This window comes from Oncorhynchus gorbuscha, linkage group LG11 (assembly GCF_021184085.1).
Source record: "Oncorhynchus gorbuscha isolate QuinsamMale2020 ecotype Even-year linkage group LG11, OgorEven_v1.0, whole genome shotgun sequence".
Lineage (NCBI taxonomy): Eukaryota > Metazoa > Chordata > Actinopteri > Salmoniformes > Salmonidae > Oncorhynchus > Oncorhynchus gorbuscha.
The window spans coordinates 52997681-53021100 of NC_060183.1; the positions used below are offsets into that span (position 1 = coordinate 52997681).

At 44.8% G+C, this 23420-nt stretch overlaps 1 protein-coding gene across 1 annotated transcript in view; it reads right to left on the reverse strand.

The window, feature by feature from the left end:
• The window catches only part of LOC124047679 (nuclear pore complex protein Nup214-like), a 70278-nt gene that overhangs the window by 20320 nt on the left and 26538 nt on the right, over window positions 1-23420 (reverse strand). Inside the window, 17 exon segments of the mRNA XM_046367989.1 lie at window positions 4132-4309; window positions 4555-4622; window positions 12682-13493; window positions 13495-14224; window positions 14399-14448; window positions 14580-14679; window positions 14936-15008; window positions 15761-15839; window positions 20566-20674; window positions 21348-21538; window positions 21727-22009; window positions 22109-22145; window positions 22147-22193; window positions 22283-22368; window positions 22560-22760; window positions 22850-22953; window positions 23120-23278. Coding sequence (XP_046223945.1) covers window positions 4132-4309; window positions 4555-4622; window positions 12682-13493; window positions 13495-14224; window positions 14399-14448; window positions 14580-14679; window positions 14936-15008; window positions 15761-15839; window positions 20566-20674; window positions 21348-21538; window positions 21727-22009; window positions 22109-22145; window positions 22147-22193; window positions 22283-22368; window positions 22560-22760; window positions 22850-22953; window positions 23120-23278 — 3307 coding nt within the window.

Genomic DNA, 23420 nt, shown 5'->3' on the forward strand with positions numbered 1-23420 from the left:
GACGCTCTCGATGGTGGAGCTGTAGAACCTTTTGAGGACCTGAGGATCCATGCCAAAGCTTTTCAGTCTCCTGAGGGAGAATAGGTTTTGTCGTGCCCTCTTCACGACTGTCTTGGCCAGGTCACTGACCTCCTCCCTATAGGCTGTCTTGTTGTTGCCAGTGATCAGGCCTACCACTGTCATGTCATCGGCAAACTTGATGGTGATGTTGGAGTCGTGCTTGGCCATGCAGTCATGAGTGAACAGGGAGTACAGGAGGGGACTGAGCACACACCCCTGAAGGGCCCTCGTGCTGAGGATCAGCGTGGCAGATGTGTTGTTACCTACCCTTACTACCTGGGGGCGGCCCGGCATGAAGTCCAGGATCCTGTTGCAGAGGGAAGTGTTATGTCCCAGGGTCCTTAGTGATGAGCTTTGAAGGCACTATGGTGTTGAACGCTGAGCTGTTGTAAATTAATAGCATTCTCACATACAGTGGGGCAAAAAAGTATTTAGTCAGCCACCAATTGTGCAAGTTCTCCCACTTAAAAAGATGAGGCCTGTAATTTCCATCATAGGTAGATTTAAACTATGACAGACAAAATGAGAAAAAAAATACTGAAAATCACATTGTAGGATTTTTTATGAATTTATTTGCAAATTATGGTGGAAAATAAGTATTTGGTCACCTACAAACAAGCAAGATTTCTGGCTCTCACAGACTTGTAACTTCTGTCCTCCACTCGTTACCTGTATTAATGGCACCTGTTTGAACTTGTCATCAGTATAAAAGCCACCTGTCCACAACCTCAAACAGTCACACTCTAAACTCTATGGCCAAGACCAAAGAGCTGTCAAAGGAGACAAGAAACAAAATTGTAGACCTGCACCAGGCTGGTAAGACTGAATCTGCAATAGGTAAACAGCTTGGTTTGAATAAATCAACTGTGGGAGCAATTATTAGGAAATGGAAGACATACTATCCTGTTCTATCCTGCCAATGCAATGTAAACACCACCAGCTGTATGTTATTCATGTTCAGCTATGACTCGGTGATAGTTTTTAATGTCCCGTTGGTAGTTTAATCTTGTTCGTAGGTCATCGATTTTATTTTCCAATGATTTCACGTTAGCCAATAGAACGGATGGCAGTGAGGATTTGCTCGCTCGCCCTTTAATTCTCAGAAGGCAGCCCGACCTCCACCCCATTTTTCTCAGTCTTCTCTTCACGCAAATGACGGAGAGTTGGGCCTGTTCCCGGCAAAGCAGTATATCCTTCACGTCGGACTCGTAATGGGAAAAGCTTCTACCAGTTCTTGGTGAGTAATTTCTGTTCTGAAGTGATTTTTGGTAGCAGCAACATTATGTACAAAATAAGTAAACAAATAAGTTATAAACAATGCAAAAAAAACCATAATAACAGCTGGTTAGGAGCACGTAAAATGTCAGCCATCCTCTCCGGCGCCATTCCACTAAGCCCCAAAATAGATAATTTTCAAATACAATAATTTCATACTTTGATTACATGATCAAGTGTCTTTTTGTGTGTGAATACTTGGGAACAGATTTCCTAAATTAAACACATTTTAGCTGATTTAAAAACATTTTTTAAAAAGCAAAAATAAACAAATGTTAAAAAACTGTCGGACAAAAAAATTAACATTGGTGGGCCAATTTTGGCCCGCAGGCCTCCTGTTGCCAATCCCTGCTCTATAGTCTACTGAGCATGAAGAGGATGACATTTTACAGAATTTCCAGCCATGAGTCATCACTCACTGATCACCATTTCAAAATTCAATCATGCAAGGAAAATGTAAACTTCTCTCCCTCCACGTTCATGAGAAATTCATCTCCAGAACGATGTGGTGGAATATCGTTTCAGGGGTGTCATGAAAGCAACACACTTTACAGTTAACCCAGGTCTCCCTCAGTCTTTTTATCTTTACAACGTGTTTCACTTTTAATTGGCTGGGAATGTCGGTCTCTTCATCTGACCTGGCTTTTATACATCTCTCCAGTGGTATAAAAAAAGAGAAGATTAAATGGGTCTTGAAATATTAATTTCCTGCAATTCTAAAGACTTTGCGATTGGGCAGAGAATAATAAGCAGCTTTATAACCAATTTTATGCAATTCTACTCATTTTTCCATAGGGTGGAAAGAAATGTTTGCAGTTCTTAATTTGATATCTGAGTGAGAGTAACTAACAAAATCAATGGGTCGGTAATTCGACCGATTTTGCCTTGACAACTTTGCACACTCTTGGCATTCTCTCAACCAACTTCATGAGGTAGTCACCTGGAATGGATTTCAATTAACAGGTGTGCCTTGTTAAAAGTTAATTTGTGGAAATGTCTTTCCTTCTTAATGCGTTTGAGCCAATCAGTTGTGTTCTGACAAGGTAGGGGTAAGTATACAGAAGATGTCCATATTATGGCAAGAACAGCTCAAATAAGCCAAGAGGAACGACAGTCCAGACTCTCTTTTTTATACAACTGGAGAGATGTATAAGGATTCTATCGTTAAATCCTCTCTGGGCTTTTAGCAATGTGCTAGTTAGAGTCCGCTGGTGACAGACTGGAAATGGCCTTTCGCGTTCATAGAGGAGGCTATTTTCTAGGGGCCATTTTCTTACTTTTCCAAGGCTGAGTGTTTTTGCACAATGCATTGGCCATATGGTAATACTGCTCATGGCAAGTACTTCACTACATTTAAGGTGTAAATGACACAGAACACTGCAATCTCATTGGCGATTCTGCACAGGTGGAACATTTCCAAACATCTCATCCACTTTCAGCAATGTAGCACTTTCACGCTCCAACAATTTACAAGACAGTAACTTGAAGGCAACCAATGTGAGAGAAAATAAAAGAAACACCTTTCAAATCAAAATGGATTCTCAAAGAGTTGGGTGATTACATGGACAAGTTACATGACTGACTGACCATGATGCCAATCAATAACTGGGGGCAGGAGAAGAAGACATCTTTGGGCATTAAGGAGCTTGATCAGCAATATCAGATAAAGGGTTTCACTTTTCATCAGTAACAGGCAGAAGGAAGAAATGGATGTGACTGCCACTGTGGCTGAATGGTATTAGGTGTGTGTGGAAGACATTGGGACGGACACTTGATGTATTACGCAGCATGGCACAATGCCTACTGTCCGTTAAGAGCTACTCAAGAAAAATACCAAAGGTGAGTGTCAAAGAGCTAATGGAATTTAGGAATTTGACTAAAAGCTAAAATAGTCTACATGCATGTCATGCAGCGCATTGAGAAAATAAACATGGGTGAAGACATGGGTGAAACAATGTGGGTTGGGATATATGTTCAGGGAAAATGTCCTAGAAGGCAATACGTGAGTGGCAGAGAATGACATTTCTCATAAGAATCAAAGCTTTGGGCACGCAAGGGAATCCTATCAAATAGTCCCCTTGAAATGGGGCATACATATTCAGAGTCATAGTCAAAATTCTGCCCCATTTAAATTTGGAACAAAAGAGGGTACAGTAGAATGGTACGGGGGGGGGGCGGCTCAAATGCATATCAAGGTGGATATCTACTCATCTAGCCTACATGTTTAACAGAAATAAGTCACGTACCACCACAAGGTTGGGTAAATATGAACATATTTGCATTAATCTACAGAACAAACATGGATGACTAGATGCTGTTTGTGTGCATTAGAATAAGAAAACATGCAGATAGAAGCCTATTTGCTATGTAAAACTATGCCAGTCAGTCTGTTGAGCAGTAACATGACCAGGAGCTATAGAGGATGGTGCAGACTCGTGTTGTCACATACAGGACATCACATATGCTGTCAGTGCCACCGGCATCAACAGGTTAAATCACACTGCTATGTGACACTGTGTTCATAAACTAAATTGATTATATTGGCTACTTCCCTACATTTACATATTTACCGTGATAATATTTGTGCTCTTATCAAAACTCTGGTGATTCTCATTGTGTTGCTTGCTGGTATGAAACGAAGCGGAAATAAAAGTGGGTATATCAGACAACTTTATCATCCTGTCAATCAAAGGGTCTCTTGCTAATGATAACTGTCCTAAAATTGCACAGGAAATGTAATTATAAGATGAGTCATCCTTTCTGCTACAACTTCTCCACCCCTATGGGTCTTCTCACCTGTCTGGTTGGGCTGACTGAAGCCCCCGGTGGCGGCGGTCGTGCCGAAGGGGTTCTTGTTGGCGGCGTCCTCACTGGGTTTCCCCCCCAGGCCACTGAAGAAGCCTCCCCCTGCCTGCTGGGAGCCTGCTACCGTGGCAGAGCTAGACCCAAACAGACCCCCACCACTGGATGGTTGCTGCAGGGGAGAAGGGAGGGGGGCACAGTCACAACAAGGTCATAATGATCATAATTGGTTATGCAGTAGTTAGTGTATGGGCTCTCGGCTGAGTTCTTACCCAAATGCAATAATACATTTACCGTGTATGTGAGTGGTGTGGTCGCACTTGAAGAGGGATATTTGGGGGTCTTCTACTGAAGTGTTACATATCAAATGGTAGGAAGGTTTTATATTTTACACACATAGTAAAATGTGAATGTTACCTGTCCAAAGACACTCCCACCACTGGGCTGTTGACCAAACACTGAGGTAGTGGAGGAGCTTCCGAAAGCTGGGAGCGAAGAAGACAGAAAATAAATTAGATATATACTGAGTGAACAAAACATTAGGAACACCTTCCTAATATTGAGTTTCATCCTCTTCTGCCCTCAGAACAGCCTCAATTAGTCAGGGAATGGAATCTCCAAGGTGTTGAAATAGCTCCACAGGGATGCTGGCGCATGTTGACTCCAAGTTGTGTCAAGTTTGCTGGATGTCCTTTGGGTGTTGGACTATTCTTGATAAACACGGGAAACTGTTTATTGTGAAAAACCCAGAAGCTTTGCAGTTCTTGACACACTCAAACTGGTGTGCCTGGCACCTAGTACCGTTCAAAGACATTTAAATATTTTGTCTTGCCCATTCACCCTCAATGGCACACATACACAATCCATGTCTCAAGGTTTAAAAATCCTTCTTTAACCGGTCTATTTCTCTTCATCTACACTGATTTGAAGTGGATTTAACATGTGACATCAATAAGGGATCATAGCTTTCACGTGATCAGTCAGTCATTGAAAGTGTTCCTAATGTCTTGTACTCTGTATTTTGCAGGCTATGCACTTCTCCAATAAATCCATGCACAACATCACAAATTACGCTTGGGATGTGCAGTCTTAAGGTTAGCGATGATGACAGTGGTAGGAAGTAAGAAATGTGGGTGTGTGTACACTGCTAGTGCAGTCATTTGATGGATGGTCTCGTTCCAGTAGCATTAGACTAAGGCGACAGAGAACCCTTTTCCTCACACTTTGCATGGTGAGGTAGATTGCTGCAAAAACGTGATGAACCTTCACATAACTAACCATTTCTCTTCTACAGTGTATCCATTGTTTTCAGTTCCATGATGTCCTTGAGGAACAGATTCAATGCATGAGCAGCACAGCCAATGGGTGTGATGTGAGGGTAGGAATCCTCCACTTTAGACCAAGCAGCAGTTAGTTTTTGCTACCATGTGGGTTTCAGGCTTGTTTGAGCCTGCTAACTGAGGAGTGTTAATTCACCTGTTTCCATACACATTTCATTTTAAAACATTTATCTTACTAAGGAGTTGTTAAATTTAACTGCTTAACAATTTATCTGTATATGAAATTGTTTTCTTTTCAACTGTTTCTCCCTAATCTTTACAGGAAAATGCCACTGGCACTATCTGATGTGTGGAGACATTTCACTGCAGCTAATATAGAAATGGTTAAAAAGTTAGAAATTATTTAAACACTTTGTTGCAGGCTACTATTTACTAGTTAACAAAAAAATCCTGTATGTCATCTAAAATATATTCACCCCACCCAGTATTGTAATCAAACCTTACCAGAAAGCATGTAGTCCTTGGCTCAGACAGTGTAGTAGCGTGGGTTCAAAAGCATCTCATTAGTGTGCAAGATCTTGAGAATCAGGTGTACATGTGATGGAAGAATGCACTGTGCATGCAGAGGGTTGCAATTCGATTGAATTCAGGATACTTTAACCAAAATATGCCACAAGAATTGTCTTCTGTATCTCACAAAAAAAGGTTCACTGTTATAAGCTAACTTTTTAATAAATTTAAGTAAAAATTCCAGAAACTTACCGGAAAGTTTACAACCCTTTGCAACCCTACCCTCTACTTATATTTCTGACACAATGCACCCTGGGTACACTGGAAATGTATGAAGTGTGATCAGCCTTCTGACAAACTCTAGATGGATGGAACTTTTGTGTGTGCGGCAAAAGCGTGTGCTGTGTGTGAGAAAGCCAGCCACACTACCCAGCGGATCCCAGGATATCTCCCAACTCCCCATATTCCTGGGCCTCTGCTCATTCCCTGTTTAAAATTGGCATCTTTTAGAAAGCTGGCTGTATGACTGTCCATAAAATCCCCCATGCCCAGAGTCAATTCCCCCATAATAATCCATCGGAAAATGTTGTCTTTTCAGCGTATGGGGACTGCCCTTCAAATGAATGCTGTGACTGCCTTTAGTCTGGGCCCAGGAACTTGGCAATGGAACTCACCCATCTCTGAAATTACAAAACTAATTCAAGACACCCACCCACAACATTGTGATTTTTTTAAACAGGCAGAGGTGTAAAATAAATGCTTCTGACTCTGTATACACATTTTCTAAAAAGTAACACTCATTGTCAATGGGGCATTAACGGTTTTTTATGAATGAGCGTTCATAGGCACAGATTGAAAATGTGCTCCAAAATAAAAACGTAACAGTCCGTTGGCAAGTTCACATACCGTATCTACACTGACAATATGCTGAGTGTAATAACTCACCAGCCATGAAGAGGACAGACATAATACATGGGAATGAAGAACACGCATCCAGACTCAATAGGAATTCTAGGGACATTTACAGTGTGACATGTTGCTGTACTGGCGTGGCTAGTTGGCTATTGTAGATCGAACACAGCCTGCTGTCACCTCAGACCCACACAAAGACATTTAGAAACAGACAGACTATGACTCTGGCTATTAACACTCCCTTAGATATCACTCAGCGTCTCTCTACATAATGAATTCATAAAAATCACCCCTTGGGATACACTGCAAAGTATCTCTGATTTCCTCAAAATTGAGCATTCTTATTGGACAAGTTCAGGTGGTTAAGCCTACTCCTCGGTTTCAAGACAGATTTCACAGTCTGGTCTTCGGCTATGTCTTACTCAATCAAGCTTTGTTAAGTGTGACAGGGACCAGGCCTGCTCTGATGCAGGGTAATGTAATTCATGTTGAACATTCTATAGGCTCTGCAGTGCAGACAAATGACCGTCTGACCCAGGGCTGCTCTCCTCGCTGCATCGATTGCCTTGCTTAAACAGTAAAAACTGACAAAGGCATGTGAACCAGTGAGCACACACACCTTAGTTCAATTAATCCCCATCACAACCTCCTCCTATACAGATAAATAGGAACATATTTTCACTTCACCCCATGACTTTCAGACCGTGTGACCCTGCTTCCTCCAAACAATATCAACATAATGCATGCGTCCGGCACAACTTCCTCTAGGTAGATCTGATTATGTCCAGTTAGCCGGAACAATTATGGGGGATTAAATGTTAAGAGCTTTGTATAGATAAAAGGAAAAAGTAATCACATCATGGAATGTAAGCCTCTCTCTACTATTTGCAATGTAGGCCTATGGCCAGACAGATACACTGAGGTAAAACAGAATTAACCTATCTGGTTGGGAACACTTAACCCTAGGACAGACACAGTGAATTTGGTCCTGTAACTGCGGAGTTGTACCACATAGAGATCAGCTGTCTCTCCCTGCGGCCAACCCATCCTGTTGGCACGAGGGAGAATTCAGAGAATCCCTGGGAATGGGGAAACTCTCTCAGCCCAACACCCCAATTTTCTCACCCACTGCCACGCCTTAGCCTACACTGCCGACAACATTCACAGTTCACACCCTCTCCTTTTACCCACCCAACAGTCTCCAACCCAAAGCCACCCCACATATCCCATCACTCCCACCCCCTCCATCTGACTGACTCCAGTAACCCAGAGAAGCCAGCCAGCTGCTGGGCTGTCTGGGACACACTAACCTCTGACCTGGGTTACTTTCCCTAGCAGTTAAACCCACACTTTGACAGCCCACTTTTGCTTAATTAAAAACGGTTCAGTATATAATCTCTTCAAAACACATTACAAGGGCTTGGTTTATTTCATCATCATTATGGCACCTGGTTAGTGGTAGTGTATTTTTTTTATTTTAAGGGGTGGATCAGCTTAATATTGCAGAAAGATTGTTGCTTCCATCAATGTAATTGTCTGCATCATTTCCAATACCCCATTTCTTTTGTAAATACACTGCTCATAGAAATAAAGGGAACACTTAAACAACACAATGTAACTCCAAGTCAATCACACTTCTGTGAAATCAAACTGTCCACTTAGGAAGCAACACTGATTAACAATAAATTTCACATGCTGTTGTGCAAATGGAATAGACAACAGATGGAAATTATAGGCAATTAGCAAGACACCCCCAATAAAGGAGTGGTTCTGCAGGTGGGGACCACAGACCACTTCTCAGTTCCTATGCTTCCTGGCTGATGTTTTGGTCACTTGAATGCTGGCGGTGCTTTCACTCTAGTGGTAGCATGAGACAGAGTCTACAACCCACACAAGTGGCTCAGGTAGTGTAGCTCATCCAGGATGGCACATCAATGAGAGCTGTGGCAAGAAGGTTTGCTGTGTCTGTCAGCGTAGTGTCCAGAGCATGGAGGCGCTACCAGGAGACAGGCCAGTACATCAGGAGACATGGAGGAGGCCGTAGGAGGTCAACAACCCAGCAGCAGGACCGCTACCTCTGCCTTTGTGCAAGGAGGAGCAGGAGGTGCACTGCCAGAGCCCTGCAAAATGACCTCCAGCCGGCCACAAATGTGCATGACTCCATGAGGGAGGTATGAGGGCCCAACATCCACAGGTGGGGGCTGTGGAGAACACTGTGGAGAACACCAAGATTGGCAAATTCGCCACTGGCGCCCTGTGCTCTTCACAGATGAAAGCAGGTTCACACTGAGCACATGTGACAGACGTGACAGTCTGGAGACGCCGAGGAGAACGTTCTGCTGCCTGCAACATCCTCCAGCATGACGGGTTTGGCGGTGGGTCAGTCATGGTGGGAGTGGCATTTCTTTGGGGGGCCGCACAGTTCCTTCATTTTTTTGAGCTGTGTATATACAGTGGGGCAAAAAAGTATTTAGTCAGACACCAATTGTGCAAGTTCTCCCACTTAAAAAGATGAGGCCTGTAATTTCCATCATAAGTACACTTCAACTATGACAGACAAAATGAGAAAAAAAAAATCCAGAAAATCACATTATAGGATTTTTAATGAATTTATTTGCAAATTATGGTGGAAAATAAGTATTTGGTCAATAACAAAAGTTTTTCTCAATACTTTGTTATATACCCTTTGTTGGCAATGACCGAGGTCAAACGTTTTCTGTAAGTCTTCACAAGGTTTTCACACACTGTTGATGGTATTTTGGCCCATTCCTCCATGCAGATCTCCTCTAGAGCAGTGATGTTTTGGGGCTGTTGTGGGCAACACGGACTTTCAACTCCCTCCAAAGATTTTCTATGGGGTTGAGATCTGGAGACTGGCTAGGCCACCCAAGGAACTTGAAATGCTTCTTACGAAGCCACTCCTTCGTTGCCCGGGCGGTGTGTGTTTGGGATCAATGTCATGCTGAAAGACCCAGCCACGTTTCATCTTCAATGCCCTTGCTGATGGAAGGAGGTTTTCATTCAAAATCTAACGATACATGGCCCCATTCATTATTTTCTTCACACGGATCAGTCGTCCTGGTCCCTTTGCAGAAAAACTGCCCCAAAGCACGATGTTTCCATCCACACGCTTCACAGTATGTATGGTGTTCTTTGGATGAAACTCAGCGTTCTTTGTCCTCCAAACACGAAAAGTTCTATTTAGTTTAATCTGACCATATGACATTCTCCCAATCTTCTTCTGGTTCATCCAAATGCTCTCTAGCAAACTTCAGACGGGCCTGGACATGTACTGGCTTAAGCAGGGGGACACGTCTGGCACTGCAGGTTGAGACCCTGGCGGCGTAGTGTGTTACAGATGGTAGGCTTTGTTACTTTGGTCCCAGCTCTCTGCATGTCATTCACTAGGGTCCCCCCGTGTGGTTCTGGGATTTTTTAAAGCTGCTTACCTATTGCAGATTCAGTCTTCCCAGCCTGGTGCAGGTCTACAATTTTGTTTCTGATGTCCTTTGACAGCTCTTTGGTCTTGGCCATAGTGGAGTTTGGAGTGTGACTGTTTTAGGTTGTGGACAGGTGTCTTTTATACTGATAACAAGTTCAAACAGGTGCCATTAATACAGGTAATGAGTGGAGGACAGAGGAGCCTCTTAAAGAAGTTACAGGTCTGTGAGAGCCAGAAATCTTGCTTGTTTGTAGGTGACCAAATACTTATTTTCTACCATAATTTGCAAATAAATTCATAAAAAATCCTACAGTGTGATTTTCTGGATTTTTTTGTCTGTCATAGTTTAAGTGTACTTATGATGAAAATGACAAGTCATTTAGCAGACGCTCTTATCCAGAGCGACTTACAAATTGAATTACAGGCCTCTCATCTTTTTAAGTGGGAGAACTTGCACAATTGGTGGCTGACTTAAATACTTTTGCCCCACTGTATATCCATGTACATACACATATGCATACATATACATACCTATATAGATTTTGAATATACATTTATTATTCCCCGCAAACCCTACCACCCTTCCCCCAATTGGAGTAAACTAATAAACAATAACACTTAGGCTTCTACCTTCAGTTTATACATCTTATTACACATTTTACAGACAATCTATTTTACAATAGTTATATTTTGTTTGTTTTTAGTCCTGGCCTTCCTCTATTTCTGATGGCCATCCAGTTTCATTTCTATTTATAACTGTGCTATTTTACAAAATGTCTGAACCTATATACGTTTTACAGACCCCATATGTTTTACATTGGTTATCTTATTAGTCCCACCCTTCAGCTCCATTCAACCCCTCCCATCTATCTCTCAACACCACCCATTTTGGATTTCTATTTGCCATACATGCTTCACAAAAGTACTGAACCTTTCTATTCTCATAGCTTCTACAGATTGTAAATTAAAAATAAACATTGTTGCTAAAACAATTATTTTATTATTGATTGATTATGGCTTTTCAAATCACCCAGCATTGCTATATGCAGCATTAGTTCTAGGCAAACGTTGCAATTCCTCAGCCATTCCTGGACCTGTGACCAAAAACGAGCTACATATGGACAGTACCAAAATAAATGATCTAATGACTCTGCCTCCTCACAGCAACATCTGCAGAGCTGGGAATATTGTATCCCCTATTTATATAACATTCTATTGGTTGCAAGAATTTTGTATTGTAATTTAAATTGAAAAATTCAAAGTTATGAATCCGGCTTTGTTTTGCGCATAAGTTCATAAACCATGTGCCTTGGAATGTGTACTTCGAAAACCACTGGTGGTAGTGTAATTTGCATGTAGCCTAAAGTGTGCACCTTATCATACTGGGGGTTACAGTGTCAAGGTCGAACAAACTTGCCCCTATATGTACAGATCGGGAATCAGCTAAGCACCATTCCAACCCTAACCACATCTGTACCAAGTGAAACACAAACTGACCCTAGACCTGTGTTTAGTGCCAACTTCCTCCAACATAGTAGTTTACAGAGTCCCTATTTGTATTTATATTGGATCCCCTCTTCCTGGGATCCAGCAAAATTGAGGCAGTTATATACAATAAAACACCATTACATTTCTCAACACATTAAGTGTGTGCCACTACTATACTAGCACATATCCACAACACAAAATCCATGTGTATGTGTGTGTACAGTGCATATGTTATCATGTGTGTCTTGTACCTGTTATCATGTGTGTCTGTACCTGTTATCATGCGTGTCTGTACCTATGACCCATGAACATACGGAGCAGTATGGCCTGCCAGTACCAGCAGATCCTAACAGGCCCAGATGGATGGACTGGATGAGACTATATCAGAGAGTAGAGGGCTCCTCTCCTAGCTGCATTATCCTAATGGCCGTGATAAACACCTAATGATGCTGTTCAGTCCCAGACGGAAAACATCCATTTAAACACTTTGGCCGCAGCTATGACCGTCAAGGATGCCCCATTGCCTATTTCCCTACCTTTGCTATGTTTGTATAGGTGAACATAGTATTGCAAAAACTATAGTAGTCCTAAATACGGAATTTGGAGAGCATTTGTCAAAATCAACTAGAATATGGTAATCCAATCCTGAAGCATTGAAGGTATTGTCTGATCCCTAAATAGATTGTAAATCCAGTCTAGAAGAGATAGAATGGCAGCTTGAGATGCCATCTGTGTAAATACTAGACTGGCTTAAAACAACCTTACAGTTTCGTGGTGATGTCCAAGGGATGGACCAAATTCCAATAAGACGCTGAACTGAGCTGTCTGCCACTTAGAAAATACAATACATTGGTGATGAATTCTAGGATGGAACCAGTATTAGTGCCTTTTCACACACACAAACACACTCACCTGCAGTCTGTCCAAAGCTGAAACCAGTAGAGGATGTAGTGGTGGTGTTGCTTCCAAACGCAGAGCCTTGTCCAAACCCAGCACTCTGCTGCCCAAAGGCCGGGGTGGCGCTCGGCTGCCCAAACAGGCCTGTGCCCGTACTGCTGGCCGTACTGGCGCTGGGGGAGCCAAAGGAAAAGCCACTTGCATTGCTGACACTGAGGGCTCCAAACAAACCACCTCCGCTAGCAGTGGTACTGGCAACTGCAGCAGGGGAGGCCGCTGTGGGCTGTCCAAATCCGGGGTTGGCCCCAAATGCAGACTGGCCAAAACCGAAGCCACCGGCTACATTAGCAGCAGGCTGGCCAAACCCGCCTACTGTCTGTCCGAATACGGGTTTCCCGAAGCCAGCTGCTGCGCCTGTAGCAAGGGGAGCACCGAAGCCGGTGGAACCAAAGCCTCCGGCAGCCGCTGAGGCTGGAGCGGGCTGCCCAAATACAGAGTTGGAGTTGGTAGGGGTGGTGGAGGCGGGGGCTGCAGTGTTGATGACCGGGGTGAGACTGGTGACGGCTACAGTTGTGCTAACTGCGATGACGGCTGGTGGCTGGGTGAATATGGAGCCAGGTTTGTCCGAGCTGGGGGCCGGGTAGGCTAGTGGTGGGGCCTCCGGGGTGGGGGTGATTGCGGGTGGTGAGGCCTCAGGGGCAGGCGCGGACTCATGGACAGGCTCTGGGGTGGTGCTTGGGGCTGCCTGGGCTGGTGGGGTGATGGAGGCAGGGGGAAAAAGGTGGTAGAGGTGGCGGGGGAGCTGGGGGCGTTGGGGGTTTTTCAGGGATGGTAGGGGTGGGGGTGACTGATGACTCTGGGGAGGTAGTAACCTCAGGCTCAGCGATAGGGGGGCTGACGGAGGGGCTGGGCTGTGAGGAAGAAGGCTCTAGGGGTGGAATGGAGTCTGCCGGGGTGGTGGGGGTTTTGTGGTGCTCCGTCTCCAGGGTGGTTGAGGGGGAAGAGAGGGGTGCCGCTAGGAGGCTGCTGAAGGAGGTGGCTGCTGATGTGGAGAACACAGGTTTAGTGACAGACAGGGCGGCTGGTTCGGGAGGCTTAAATGCAGCCTTGGATAAGTCTGTCAGTGTGGAATCTGCCTCACCAAATGCAGCCTCGGCTAGCTTCCCTTGCTGGAGGGCCAACCCAAAACTAAACTGGGCTGCCCCCGTGCCTAACCCGAGCGCCGCTCCGTTGTCCGGCTGACCAAAGCTAAACGCGGCCGCTGAGGGCTTCTCTTCGTCCCCCTGGCCAACACGTAGACCTGAGAAACTCCCCAGGGTCTCTCCTCCTACCACCTTGGGGGCCTGGGGTTCCACTCTGGGGGTGGGGGTGATGGAGGTGGGCTTCACAGGCTCGCCAGACATGCTGGGAAGAGGGGTGGGGGAGCCGTTGGCCCCCAGGGCGGGGGAGGTGGATTTGGGGGTGAAGGAGAAGGGTTCCTCCGCGGTAGAGGAGCCAAACATCATCTTGCCTGTGCTGCCGCCAGCGCTGCTGAAGGAGAATTTACTCACATCCTTTACTGGGAAGAGAGAAATGAACAGCAGATTTACAAACTACGCCCAACTCTTTCGAGTAATGGATTTAATAGATCATTACTTCATTGATATGGCATTCAACACACTATAATACTGACTTTACAGTCTACTAAAACTGATGTGTGGCATACATGGCTGTGCATGAGTGAGAAAGGTACCTGGTGGAGCTCCTTGGGGCGCAGAGGAGAAACTGAAGCCCCCGGCAGACCTGTCCAAAAGCATCATATAGTATGAGAAAACAGTCAGCCATTGGTCTATTTCTTTTATTCAACTTCCCTGTTTTCTAATCAAGGTCTGATATGAAGTGTCCCTCTTTGACCCCTGACCCCAGAGACTCACGCTGCGATGAAGGAGAAGGCTTTGCTGCTCTGCTCCCCCAGTGACGGGGCTGAGCTGGAGGGGGGCAGGGAGACTAGGGCATCAGCTTTAGGGGGTCCGCCTGGGGGAGAGGAGATGGCATTAAATGAAGCATGATAATTAGGTTCAGTACACCTTTTTATACTAAGAGCTTATCAAATATGTAACATACAGAATGTAATCAAATGGATGTAATGTACGAATGGTTCACTCAGATATTTTGTAGATTTCTAGTATATAAAAACCCTGGGAAAAATACATCAACTCTAGGTGAAAGGTGTTTTCCAGCATGTTTTGATGAGCATCTAAAACATCTCATCTTTACAGTGTGTACTTACCAAACACAAAACCCTGGGGGGAAGCTGAGCAGACACTCTCAGCGGACACCTTCAGTATGCCTTGAGTAGAATTCTGACAAGAAAAACAACAGAAGGACAGTTTAAATGTCTCTCTTTGCCAAAGCTTCAAAAATAACTACTAACAAAGAGGGTGAAAATAAGGCGGCGAAAAACAACCCCCAAAAATTAAAAAAAGCCATGTTATTTTAGAGAACCCCAAAAATCTACTTTCATGTTTATCATAAGTCAAAGCAAAATGTAATTTAGTTAATGAGTGCTTGGGTCTTCCCGTAAACTTGAACCTGCTTCGGAATGGGGTGTGATGTGTGTAAGAGTTCCCCTGCATGATTCAGTTCCCACCCAGTTGCCACTTCTATCAATCCACCGCTGGGACATGGGAGGAACCTGGGGCATTTCACAGCCCTGTGCACTCTAACCCATAACAACGCAGCCCAGCAGTCAGCCAACTACACTGGAACTCCAGGAACTACACAGAGTTGCTGAGTTCTTAGAGATGGGGTGTAGGAGAGATATTCGGCCACTGTTAGCACACAGATGAAACTCCTTGGTATTTATAAATAAACAATAACTTTCTATTGACCTTCCATTTGCCTCCGGTTGTAGCTGAATATCTCTTGCACGTGTATTCAGTTGGTTCCGACTGCAAGTTGGTGACGTTTTACCTTGACTTGACTTTCTTCGAGCAGGGAGAAATGAGGCCTCTAGCTAGTAATACCCAGACAGCTGGCTTAAAGGTATGGGAGTGTGATGTAGTTCACAGGATTTGACAGTTGGGAGGATGCCATACGGGTTGCTGATACTCACTCGTTTGGCCTGGTTGGTGTTGGCCACTGTAGCCAAAACCTGCTGAACAACCTGACCGACCGGGGCTGGGACTGAGGAGCTGAGAGAGGGAGAAAGAGGAAATAAAAAAGAACCGTGCGCAACGAGTTGGATTAAAAGCATACATCACATTTCAAATACAGCCTAATTTCTCATCTCCTCCACTCCATTTCATCAGGAATTGCTTTCCGAAAGTTAACGAATACAAGTCAGTGATGAGGAGACATGCACATACTTACAACTGAGGTGTGATTGCTATTCACACCACAAGTGATTAATTGGGGTGTTTGAGTGTGTGTGCATCAGCGCTTTGCATCAGCCTATAATTTACTACCCCAACTGCAAACACGCTGCATAACCCAAGGATAGTCTCATCCCAGACAAAAGCCAAGGCCATGTACGATACCTACAGTACTGGATAGAACACAGAAGACAAAAGCCATAGAACAATAGGCCTGTACTGCCTTACTAAATATTCTTCAACATCAACCACTGCCACGGACAGACTATAGACAACTGAACCAAAACCATACTGGCGTGGATGGACACAATACAGGCCCAGTGTTGTGTCTGAGGGACCGACTGGCAGGGGAATGCATCTCTAAAATAAGCCGCCTATCAGACTGTCTGGTTGTGGTGGACTCGTTATTGTTAGCAGGGCTAATTTGGAAAATGGCCCCAGGGAGAATCCTGCCAAAATATTCAACCGCATCACATTAGAGGAGCAAGGCCTAGCAGAGAGTGAGGACCATCAATTACATCCGCTCAGAGAAACGGGGGCAGAGGGTTAGAGAACGAGCAAGGGTGAGATAGGGAGGCAAAGACATTGGCAGAGGGCAGAGAAGGAAAGAGAGCATGGCAGACAGTGACCGATTGGGAGAGAGGCATGGGAGAACTAAAGATGAAGAGGGATGGAGATAGAGGACAGAGAGGGAGCTGTTTGTGAGAGAGGTGATAAAAGAGAGGGAGATTGGGGCAGTGAGTGCCGTGGGGGATGGCGAGACAAAGATGCACTCAGATTGCTAGCCTCTGCCAGCAGTGAATCAGATGTGATGGAGGCAGTGACCTGATAAAGCAGTCTAGCCTAGGTCTGTTTCTCTCGGCTGAGGCCCACACACACAAACCAGGGCTGATGGCGCTCATCTCATGTGATGGACTCACCTCCAATAAGCTAGGACTCCACATCAGAGAACTACTGTACAAGGGACATCAACCTGACTAGGGACATAATGGATCTTCTCTCTGGTGGAGGTTTGTGTATTTGGTAAAGTGACTGTGTGTTTCCTATGAGGTAGGTAGTGGTGATGAGTATGTATGTGTATAGATGCATAATGTTTGGGTTAAGTGTGTGTTTAGTGGTTCTTTCAATGTGGGTGTCTGTCTGGTGGTTCTTGTAGTTCTGGATGAGGGGGCACAGAGCAGGTGGCAGAGCTGGGGATGATTACTCCGCTCATCAGCAACTCTACTCACGGCCGTCTCAGTGCTGCATCAGTATGAGCACCGCATCACCACAGGGCCTTGGGCAGCCCGCATCGATCAATACGCACAGGCACACACACAAAAGGAATGTGTGTGTTGAAGAAATGGCCTAAGCACTAAACAAAAGAAGAAACAGGCACACTGAACAGGCCTGACAGATAAGAGATGATCAAAAAGCTAATGGGAAGCGCTACAGATCCTAGATCTTCCACTACAGATGTAAGCCGCTAAGGCCAGTGAGTTAGCGGAGAGGCGGATGTGTAGTGTAAAGTAACGGCTGAACCTGTGACAGGTTCAATCAAACGTTGATGAGTTTCAACTGTGAGGTACCAATGCTGTCATCTTGAGCCCCCACTTACTCAAGCATGCCCAAGTCAGGCCAGGAATGGCCACTGAAATCTCATTGACAACAGGGCCCCCTCCAGGGAGAAAGAGGTAGTGCAGGCTCTCCCCGTCAGCCAGTACTGTGCAGGAACCGGAGTAGCCTACATAACAGTAGTAGTAGTCAGCAAACAGTGAAGCACGCTATACATTTTAGAACTACTCAAACACCAGACACAACAGAGCTCCACACACTGCAGGAATTGGAAAGATGTAAGCGAACTAGTCTTCAATTAGAACCTCCATTTTGCTTACATCCATCTTATTCTTTCAGATCTGCAAAGGTGGGGGCTAGGAGTTGTTTAGGAACAGGGCCAAGTTCTCTTTGCTACAACATTTCCATAGTTACAAACATGTCTGTTTGGTGAGCAGCGTCTGTGTGTTGACCACTCCCCCTGTGCAGTGTGGACCTATTGCCTTGGGTCAGCAACACACACTGTCAATTATTCAGTATCTCTCCATCAAAGTTGCATGGGCAGGCCTTACCCATGCATTAACTCAGAGAGATGGAAGAGCGCTCTGCTGTTGTCTACTGTTTCCTTGGTACTAGAGGTCAAGCACAAACATAAGTACGCACACGCATTGTAACCTGGCACCAACAGACATTTAGAAGCACTGCCATGTATCAGCCTAGGTTTACAACTTGGCCGGCTTCATCACTGCCAGGCAGGCTAGGCCAGACACCAGTGACCACCCTCTCCAGTGCAATGTTCCTGCTGCTAACACACTATAACTCTATCAAACAGCCACTGAAGCCTAGAAATGGAAAGACCACGCCCCACAGGTAAAATTAAATGAATTAATTGAAGTAAATCTTAATAGGAAGGATGCTACAGCTGGCTATATGCTTTGAGGTGTTCTGCATTGTTTAAGTAATGTTGTGTGTGTGTGTGTAAAAGGCCATTAGATGACAGACGTGACACGAAAGAGAGACAGGGAAAGAATGGGAGGGCGGAGGACAGAAAAGACAGAGGAGTTAGAGAAAACCCTATACTGCTGCGGCTGTGTTTTCCCCCATACACCAAATCCCATCCTCTGTCCGGATGTTGGCATATGGCTGGCAGCAGCGCCTCTGATCATCTATACTGTCCACCCCAGTTCCACACCGTGGCTGGGGCAGGACAACACTACTGCAGTGAAGACAGGACAGGCTGTTCCTGCATATAACTTGTCTGAGAAGTAATCAGAACGGTTGTTATGGATGACTATTAGCTATGGGTGATTTAATGTGATGTCATGGGGAAAAATAAGGGACCAGGGTGAGACGAAGAGAGAAAGAGGATCTCCCTAGATAAGGATGATGGGTAAAGTGCATTTCACACTCAAATGTAAGACTAACAACTATTCAAAACTCTATTTGTAAGCAAAGAAGGTCTTCTGAATAAACTGACATTTGGTGCAGTCAAACAATTTCATTCCGAAATACCAGATATTATCTAGAAAGAGCAGAACGTGTGCATTTATTTCTTATCGGCACTTAAGCATAAAATGAACTTTCCTTTTCCCCTTCCCCCAATAACATGTATTATAAAAACAGAAACTGCTGACGGTACCAATTAAAGGGCCCCTCTCCCTCCAGTCTGACTGTGACATTGGGGACGTTGACATTCTCCCTCTGTCACTTTATGGGAACAGTTATACAGGGCTGTGCCAACATCTGTCCATCCTGGCGCCCCTTAGTCACTCTGGTATTGACATGACATGCACAGATGTCATCAACAGCCCTTTTATCACCAATAGCAGTGACTATTTAACTATTTCGTGCTACATAGTTAAATAGTTAACTAAATAGCTACCTGGACTGTCTGCATTGACTGTTTTTCCACTAACTCTTGACTCATTGCATACGCTGCCGTTTCTGTTTATTATCCTGTTGCCTAGTCACTTTATTCTTATCTACAGTAGGCACATATCTACCTCAATTTCCTTGTACCCCTGCACATCGACTCAGTACTGGTACCTCGTGTATATAACCAAGTTATCGTTACTCATTGTGTATTTTTTCCCTTGTGTTATATCATTTGTAAAATATTTCTGTCTGCATCATTGGGAACAACTCACACTGTACACTGAAGTATAGCATGCAGCCCCACACACACAACCAGCATAGGCTCGTGCTGAAGTGGGCCCTCGTCCCTCAGGAAGTAAACTCACCCACACACACACTTTATAACACGGTCCGTTGCCCATGTGTGCCCATCCCCCACACACATGGACCCTTCATGCAGCACCAGTGTAGTCCTGTCACTGCCTGTACAGCACACCCGCTCACCCTGTTCTTTCTATTGCCCTTATTTGTGTGTGTAGCTGTCTCTTTCTGCATGAGCGAGTCATTGTAAATTTGCCTCGCCAAGCCAAAATAGCGATAACCCCTCTCTCCATCCACCATAGAGTAATCTGGCCCTCAGCAGAAACTCATTTTAAAGCCTTGCCTATCAGAAGACCCTGCATGGTTCAAACTAAAATACAGTATATACTGGACACCTTACGTTTATTAGACTACAAAGAGAGACTTTGTATTTCCGTGCCTTTAAAAACATGTTTGTTTTTTAAAGAGACAGTCATTGTGGCAGACCCTGAGGGTCACAGCACTGTCAGCAGACCCTAACACTGCAGCACACAGAAGTTTTCAAATTAGACAAACAAAAACAAGAAAGCTGCAGTGTACAGTAGTTATGTGGACTGTAGGTTATCGTTTACAGTAAATGGTTAGATTGGAATCAGCCAACTATTGTAACGATATTAGATAGTATCCACTCAGCCCGTTCCTAATGAAATATATTCACTGTCTACACATTTCTTATCTACATAATATTTTGTTTCATTTAATGTCCTTTCTACCTTTTGGTAATTGTAATCAGAAAAGGTGCCAAGCATTCTTGACGCCCTGATGAAGAGGGATAGTAATATTGATGACGATGGATTACCTGATCACAGTGGAGACAGGCGGTGGCAATCCTTTGTCATTGAGCTCCTGTACGTTGACCACCTGGGGAACAGTCTTCAGGGTGGACTCTGTCAGAGAGCCACTGACTGCTGGTTGACCACAAAGAAGAAACGTCAATGACAATTTGTCATTACAACTGACATTGGGACAACCAGACGCACATATTTTGTCACCTTTTCATTCAATCAATTCAAAATCATACCGGTCATGTTATTTTGGGTTACCAACAGACTGATGTACACTATATTCAGACGAATAGTCTCAATTGATTAAAACTTTAAACGTACTGTTTAAATAATTTAATGTAATAATTTAATTTATTGATTAAACTATTGTCAACCATTATTCTGCATAGTAAAGTCATGAGGCTGTCAGTTCACCTCTGATCCTGAGGTCTTTGTCTCCCCCTGGTGTCTGAGTATGAACATAGCATTGAGTTTTACTGTTCAAAGTGGAACCGACAGTGAGCAGAAGACGCTCTACCGGTCTTCAAACTGTTTTATTGTAGCGAGATTAACAATGAAAGTTTCTTACTAGCTTGTTCTTTTTTCAAACTAGAACGTTATACTGTTAAGGTAACATAGCCTAACATGGTCACACAACACAGAAACAGGTCCCTCAGCCCATGTCCTTTGCAGAGCAGAAAATAAAAAAATGTCAATACATTTCATAATAGGTCTCAAGGCAATGGTGTATGTTGTTACAGTGACAGAAAAACGATCACAAATGCAATGTACTTCCCATTAACTGCAACCCACCTACCTGGTTTCTGATTGGCCATTTGTCTGAGGAAAGCGGCTTTAGCAGCAGCCTGTTGGGCAGGAAGGGGGACGGGTGTGGCCTTCTCAGTAGGCGGGGCCCCGTGCTTCACAGTCTTAGTGGCTAGTGCCGTGCTGTCGGCACCTCCCATGTTGATCTTATTGGTTGGAACTGGAGAAAAATTTGATGAATTACTGTACTACAGAATAGCCCTCTTAAATCCACATAGTACAGCACTTTGACATAAGGTTGGCGGTTGATACTAGAGGGTAAAACATACAATATAAATGACATACAACTTTGCTGTTGTGAAGTAGTATTACCTGTTGTTCTCAGACCAACCTGGTTAAATAAAATTCAAATAAGCTCAATAGTTTCCTACCTGGGCTCATGATGGGGCTGAGGCCCAGGCCTTGGCACACCTTGCTGAAGGGAGTGGACTGGATGGCCCCAAACCCTGGGGCTATGGAGGGGGTGCGTACCACCGTGGGGTGGCGGGGCATAGAGAGGGGGAGCATGGGGAGGGGGGGCAGGCTCTGGTTCTTCCTCCGCAAAATAATGGGAGTATTCTGGGTCCAGAGCCTGAGACAGGGAGGAGGTGGAGCTCACATCGTCCTGGTCCGCGTAGTATTTGGGAGAGAGGAAGGCCGAGCGGGACAGGTTGGCTGGGGAAAGATAGAGGACAATCAGGAGGGGTAAACGCCACACGTTACTTATACTTCACTGCTCAGCACTGGTCACAGTGTTTTGTGTGTTGGGAGTACCTGGAGCGGTGGAGCGGACTGGTGGTGTCTGCCTCTTGGGAGAGAAAGTTACGCAGCTGAGACTGCTTCATCGGAGACATTTTGGCTGCAGAAGTTGAAGGAGTCAAATTACATTTACATCACTCAAGCACAATAGATAACAGTGACACGTGTTGGAAAATGTAAGTCTGTTGCCTGGCGATTTCGAGGTGGTCTTGGGAATGGTCTCCAGACTGGCTTTCAGGAGTGCATCCCTCAAACTCTCCAGCTCGTGGTCCAAACTAGTAAACACAGAGGTAATTCATAAGTGACCATTGATTTTTAAGCCATTATGCATAAATAAATAAAACACTACTTTGCAACACACATACCCCATTGAAAAATTTGACATAAAATGTAAAATAAAAAACTTACTGCCTCATGCTACAATAAATCTGCCCATTGTATTTCAGGTATACACCCTTGTACATACCCCTGTTCAGTGGGGGTGGTAGCAGCAGGATGGCAGGGCTGGCTGGGGGCAGGAGTGCTCCAGGCTGCAGTCTTGTTGTAGAGCCGCAGAGCGTGGAGGTCTTTGACCAGTGTGTCCAGCCTCTGCTTCTGCTGGTTGATGATGTCCAGGTTGTTGGCCAGGGCTGTGAATAGAGCCTCCCTCTCTGGGACAATCATGTGTCTGGGAGAGACGGAGGAAACTGGTTAGAACGGAAACATACAATGACAATTGGAAATTGACATAGGAAGTGAAAGAGAATTCTCACTCACTTCTGTTTCTTCTTCTTCTCCAGATGTTTCTCCCACTCCAGATCCAACACGTCGTTCACATCCTCCACAGCAAACTTTACATACTGGTACAGCCTGCGGATCTCCTGGTTATGGGGAGAAAACCCTAAAATAAATGACGGCCCAACAAAAAGTCTACACGGTGAATGATCGTGTTCTGCTTTTGACATTTCTACCACATCCACCCCGAGGAATGATAGATGTTCGATATACACATCTAACCATCCATTCCTTATCTATCCAGAGGCTTACCTTGAGTTGGTCTTCACTGCGTGGGTCCAGTGGTTTCTTGTACAGCAGCTGCAGGTAGCCCCGGTGTCTGTTGAGCTCACTCTGGGCCTTTGCGTCCTCCGCCCCGGCAAAGCCCTCCAGCATGGTGGTCTTCAGAGTGCTGATGTCCCCGTGGAGAGACTGGGGAGAACAAGCACACATAAACATGGTAAGAGCCTACAAGGTCTAAGTGGCTGTACTTAAGTTGAAATGGCAAATTTTGTTGTCATAGACCTGGCAACACCAGGGGGTGTGAGTTCATGGGCCACCTGAATGCAGCTGA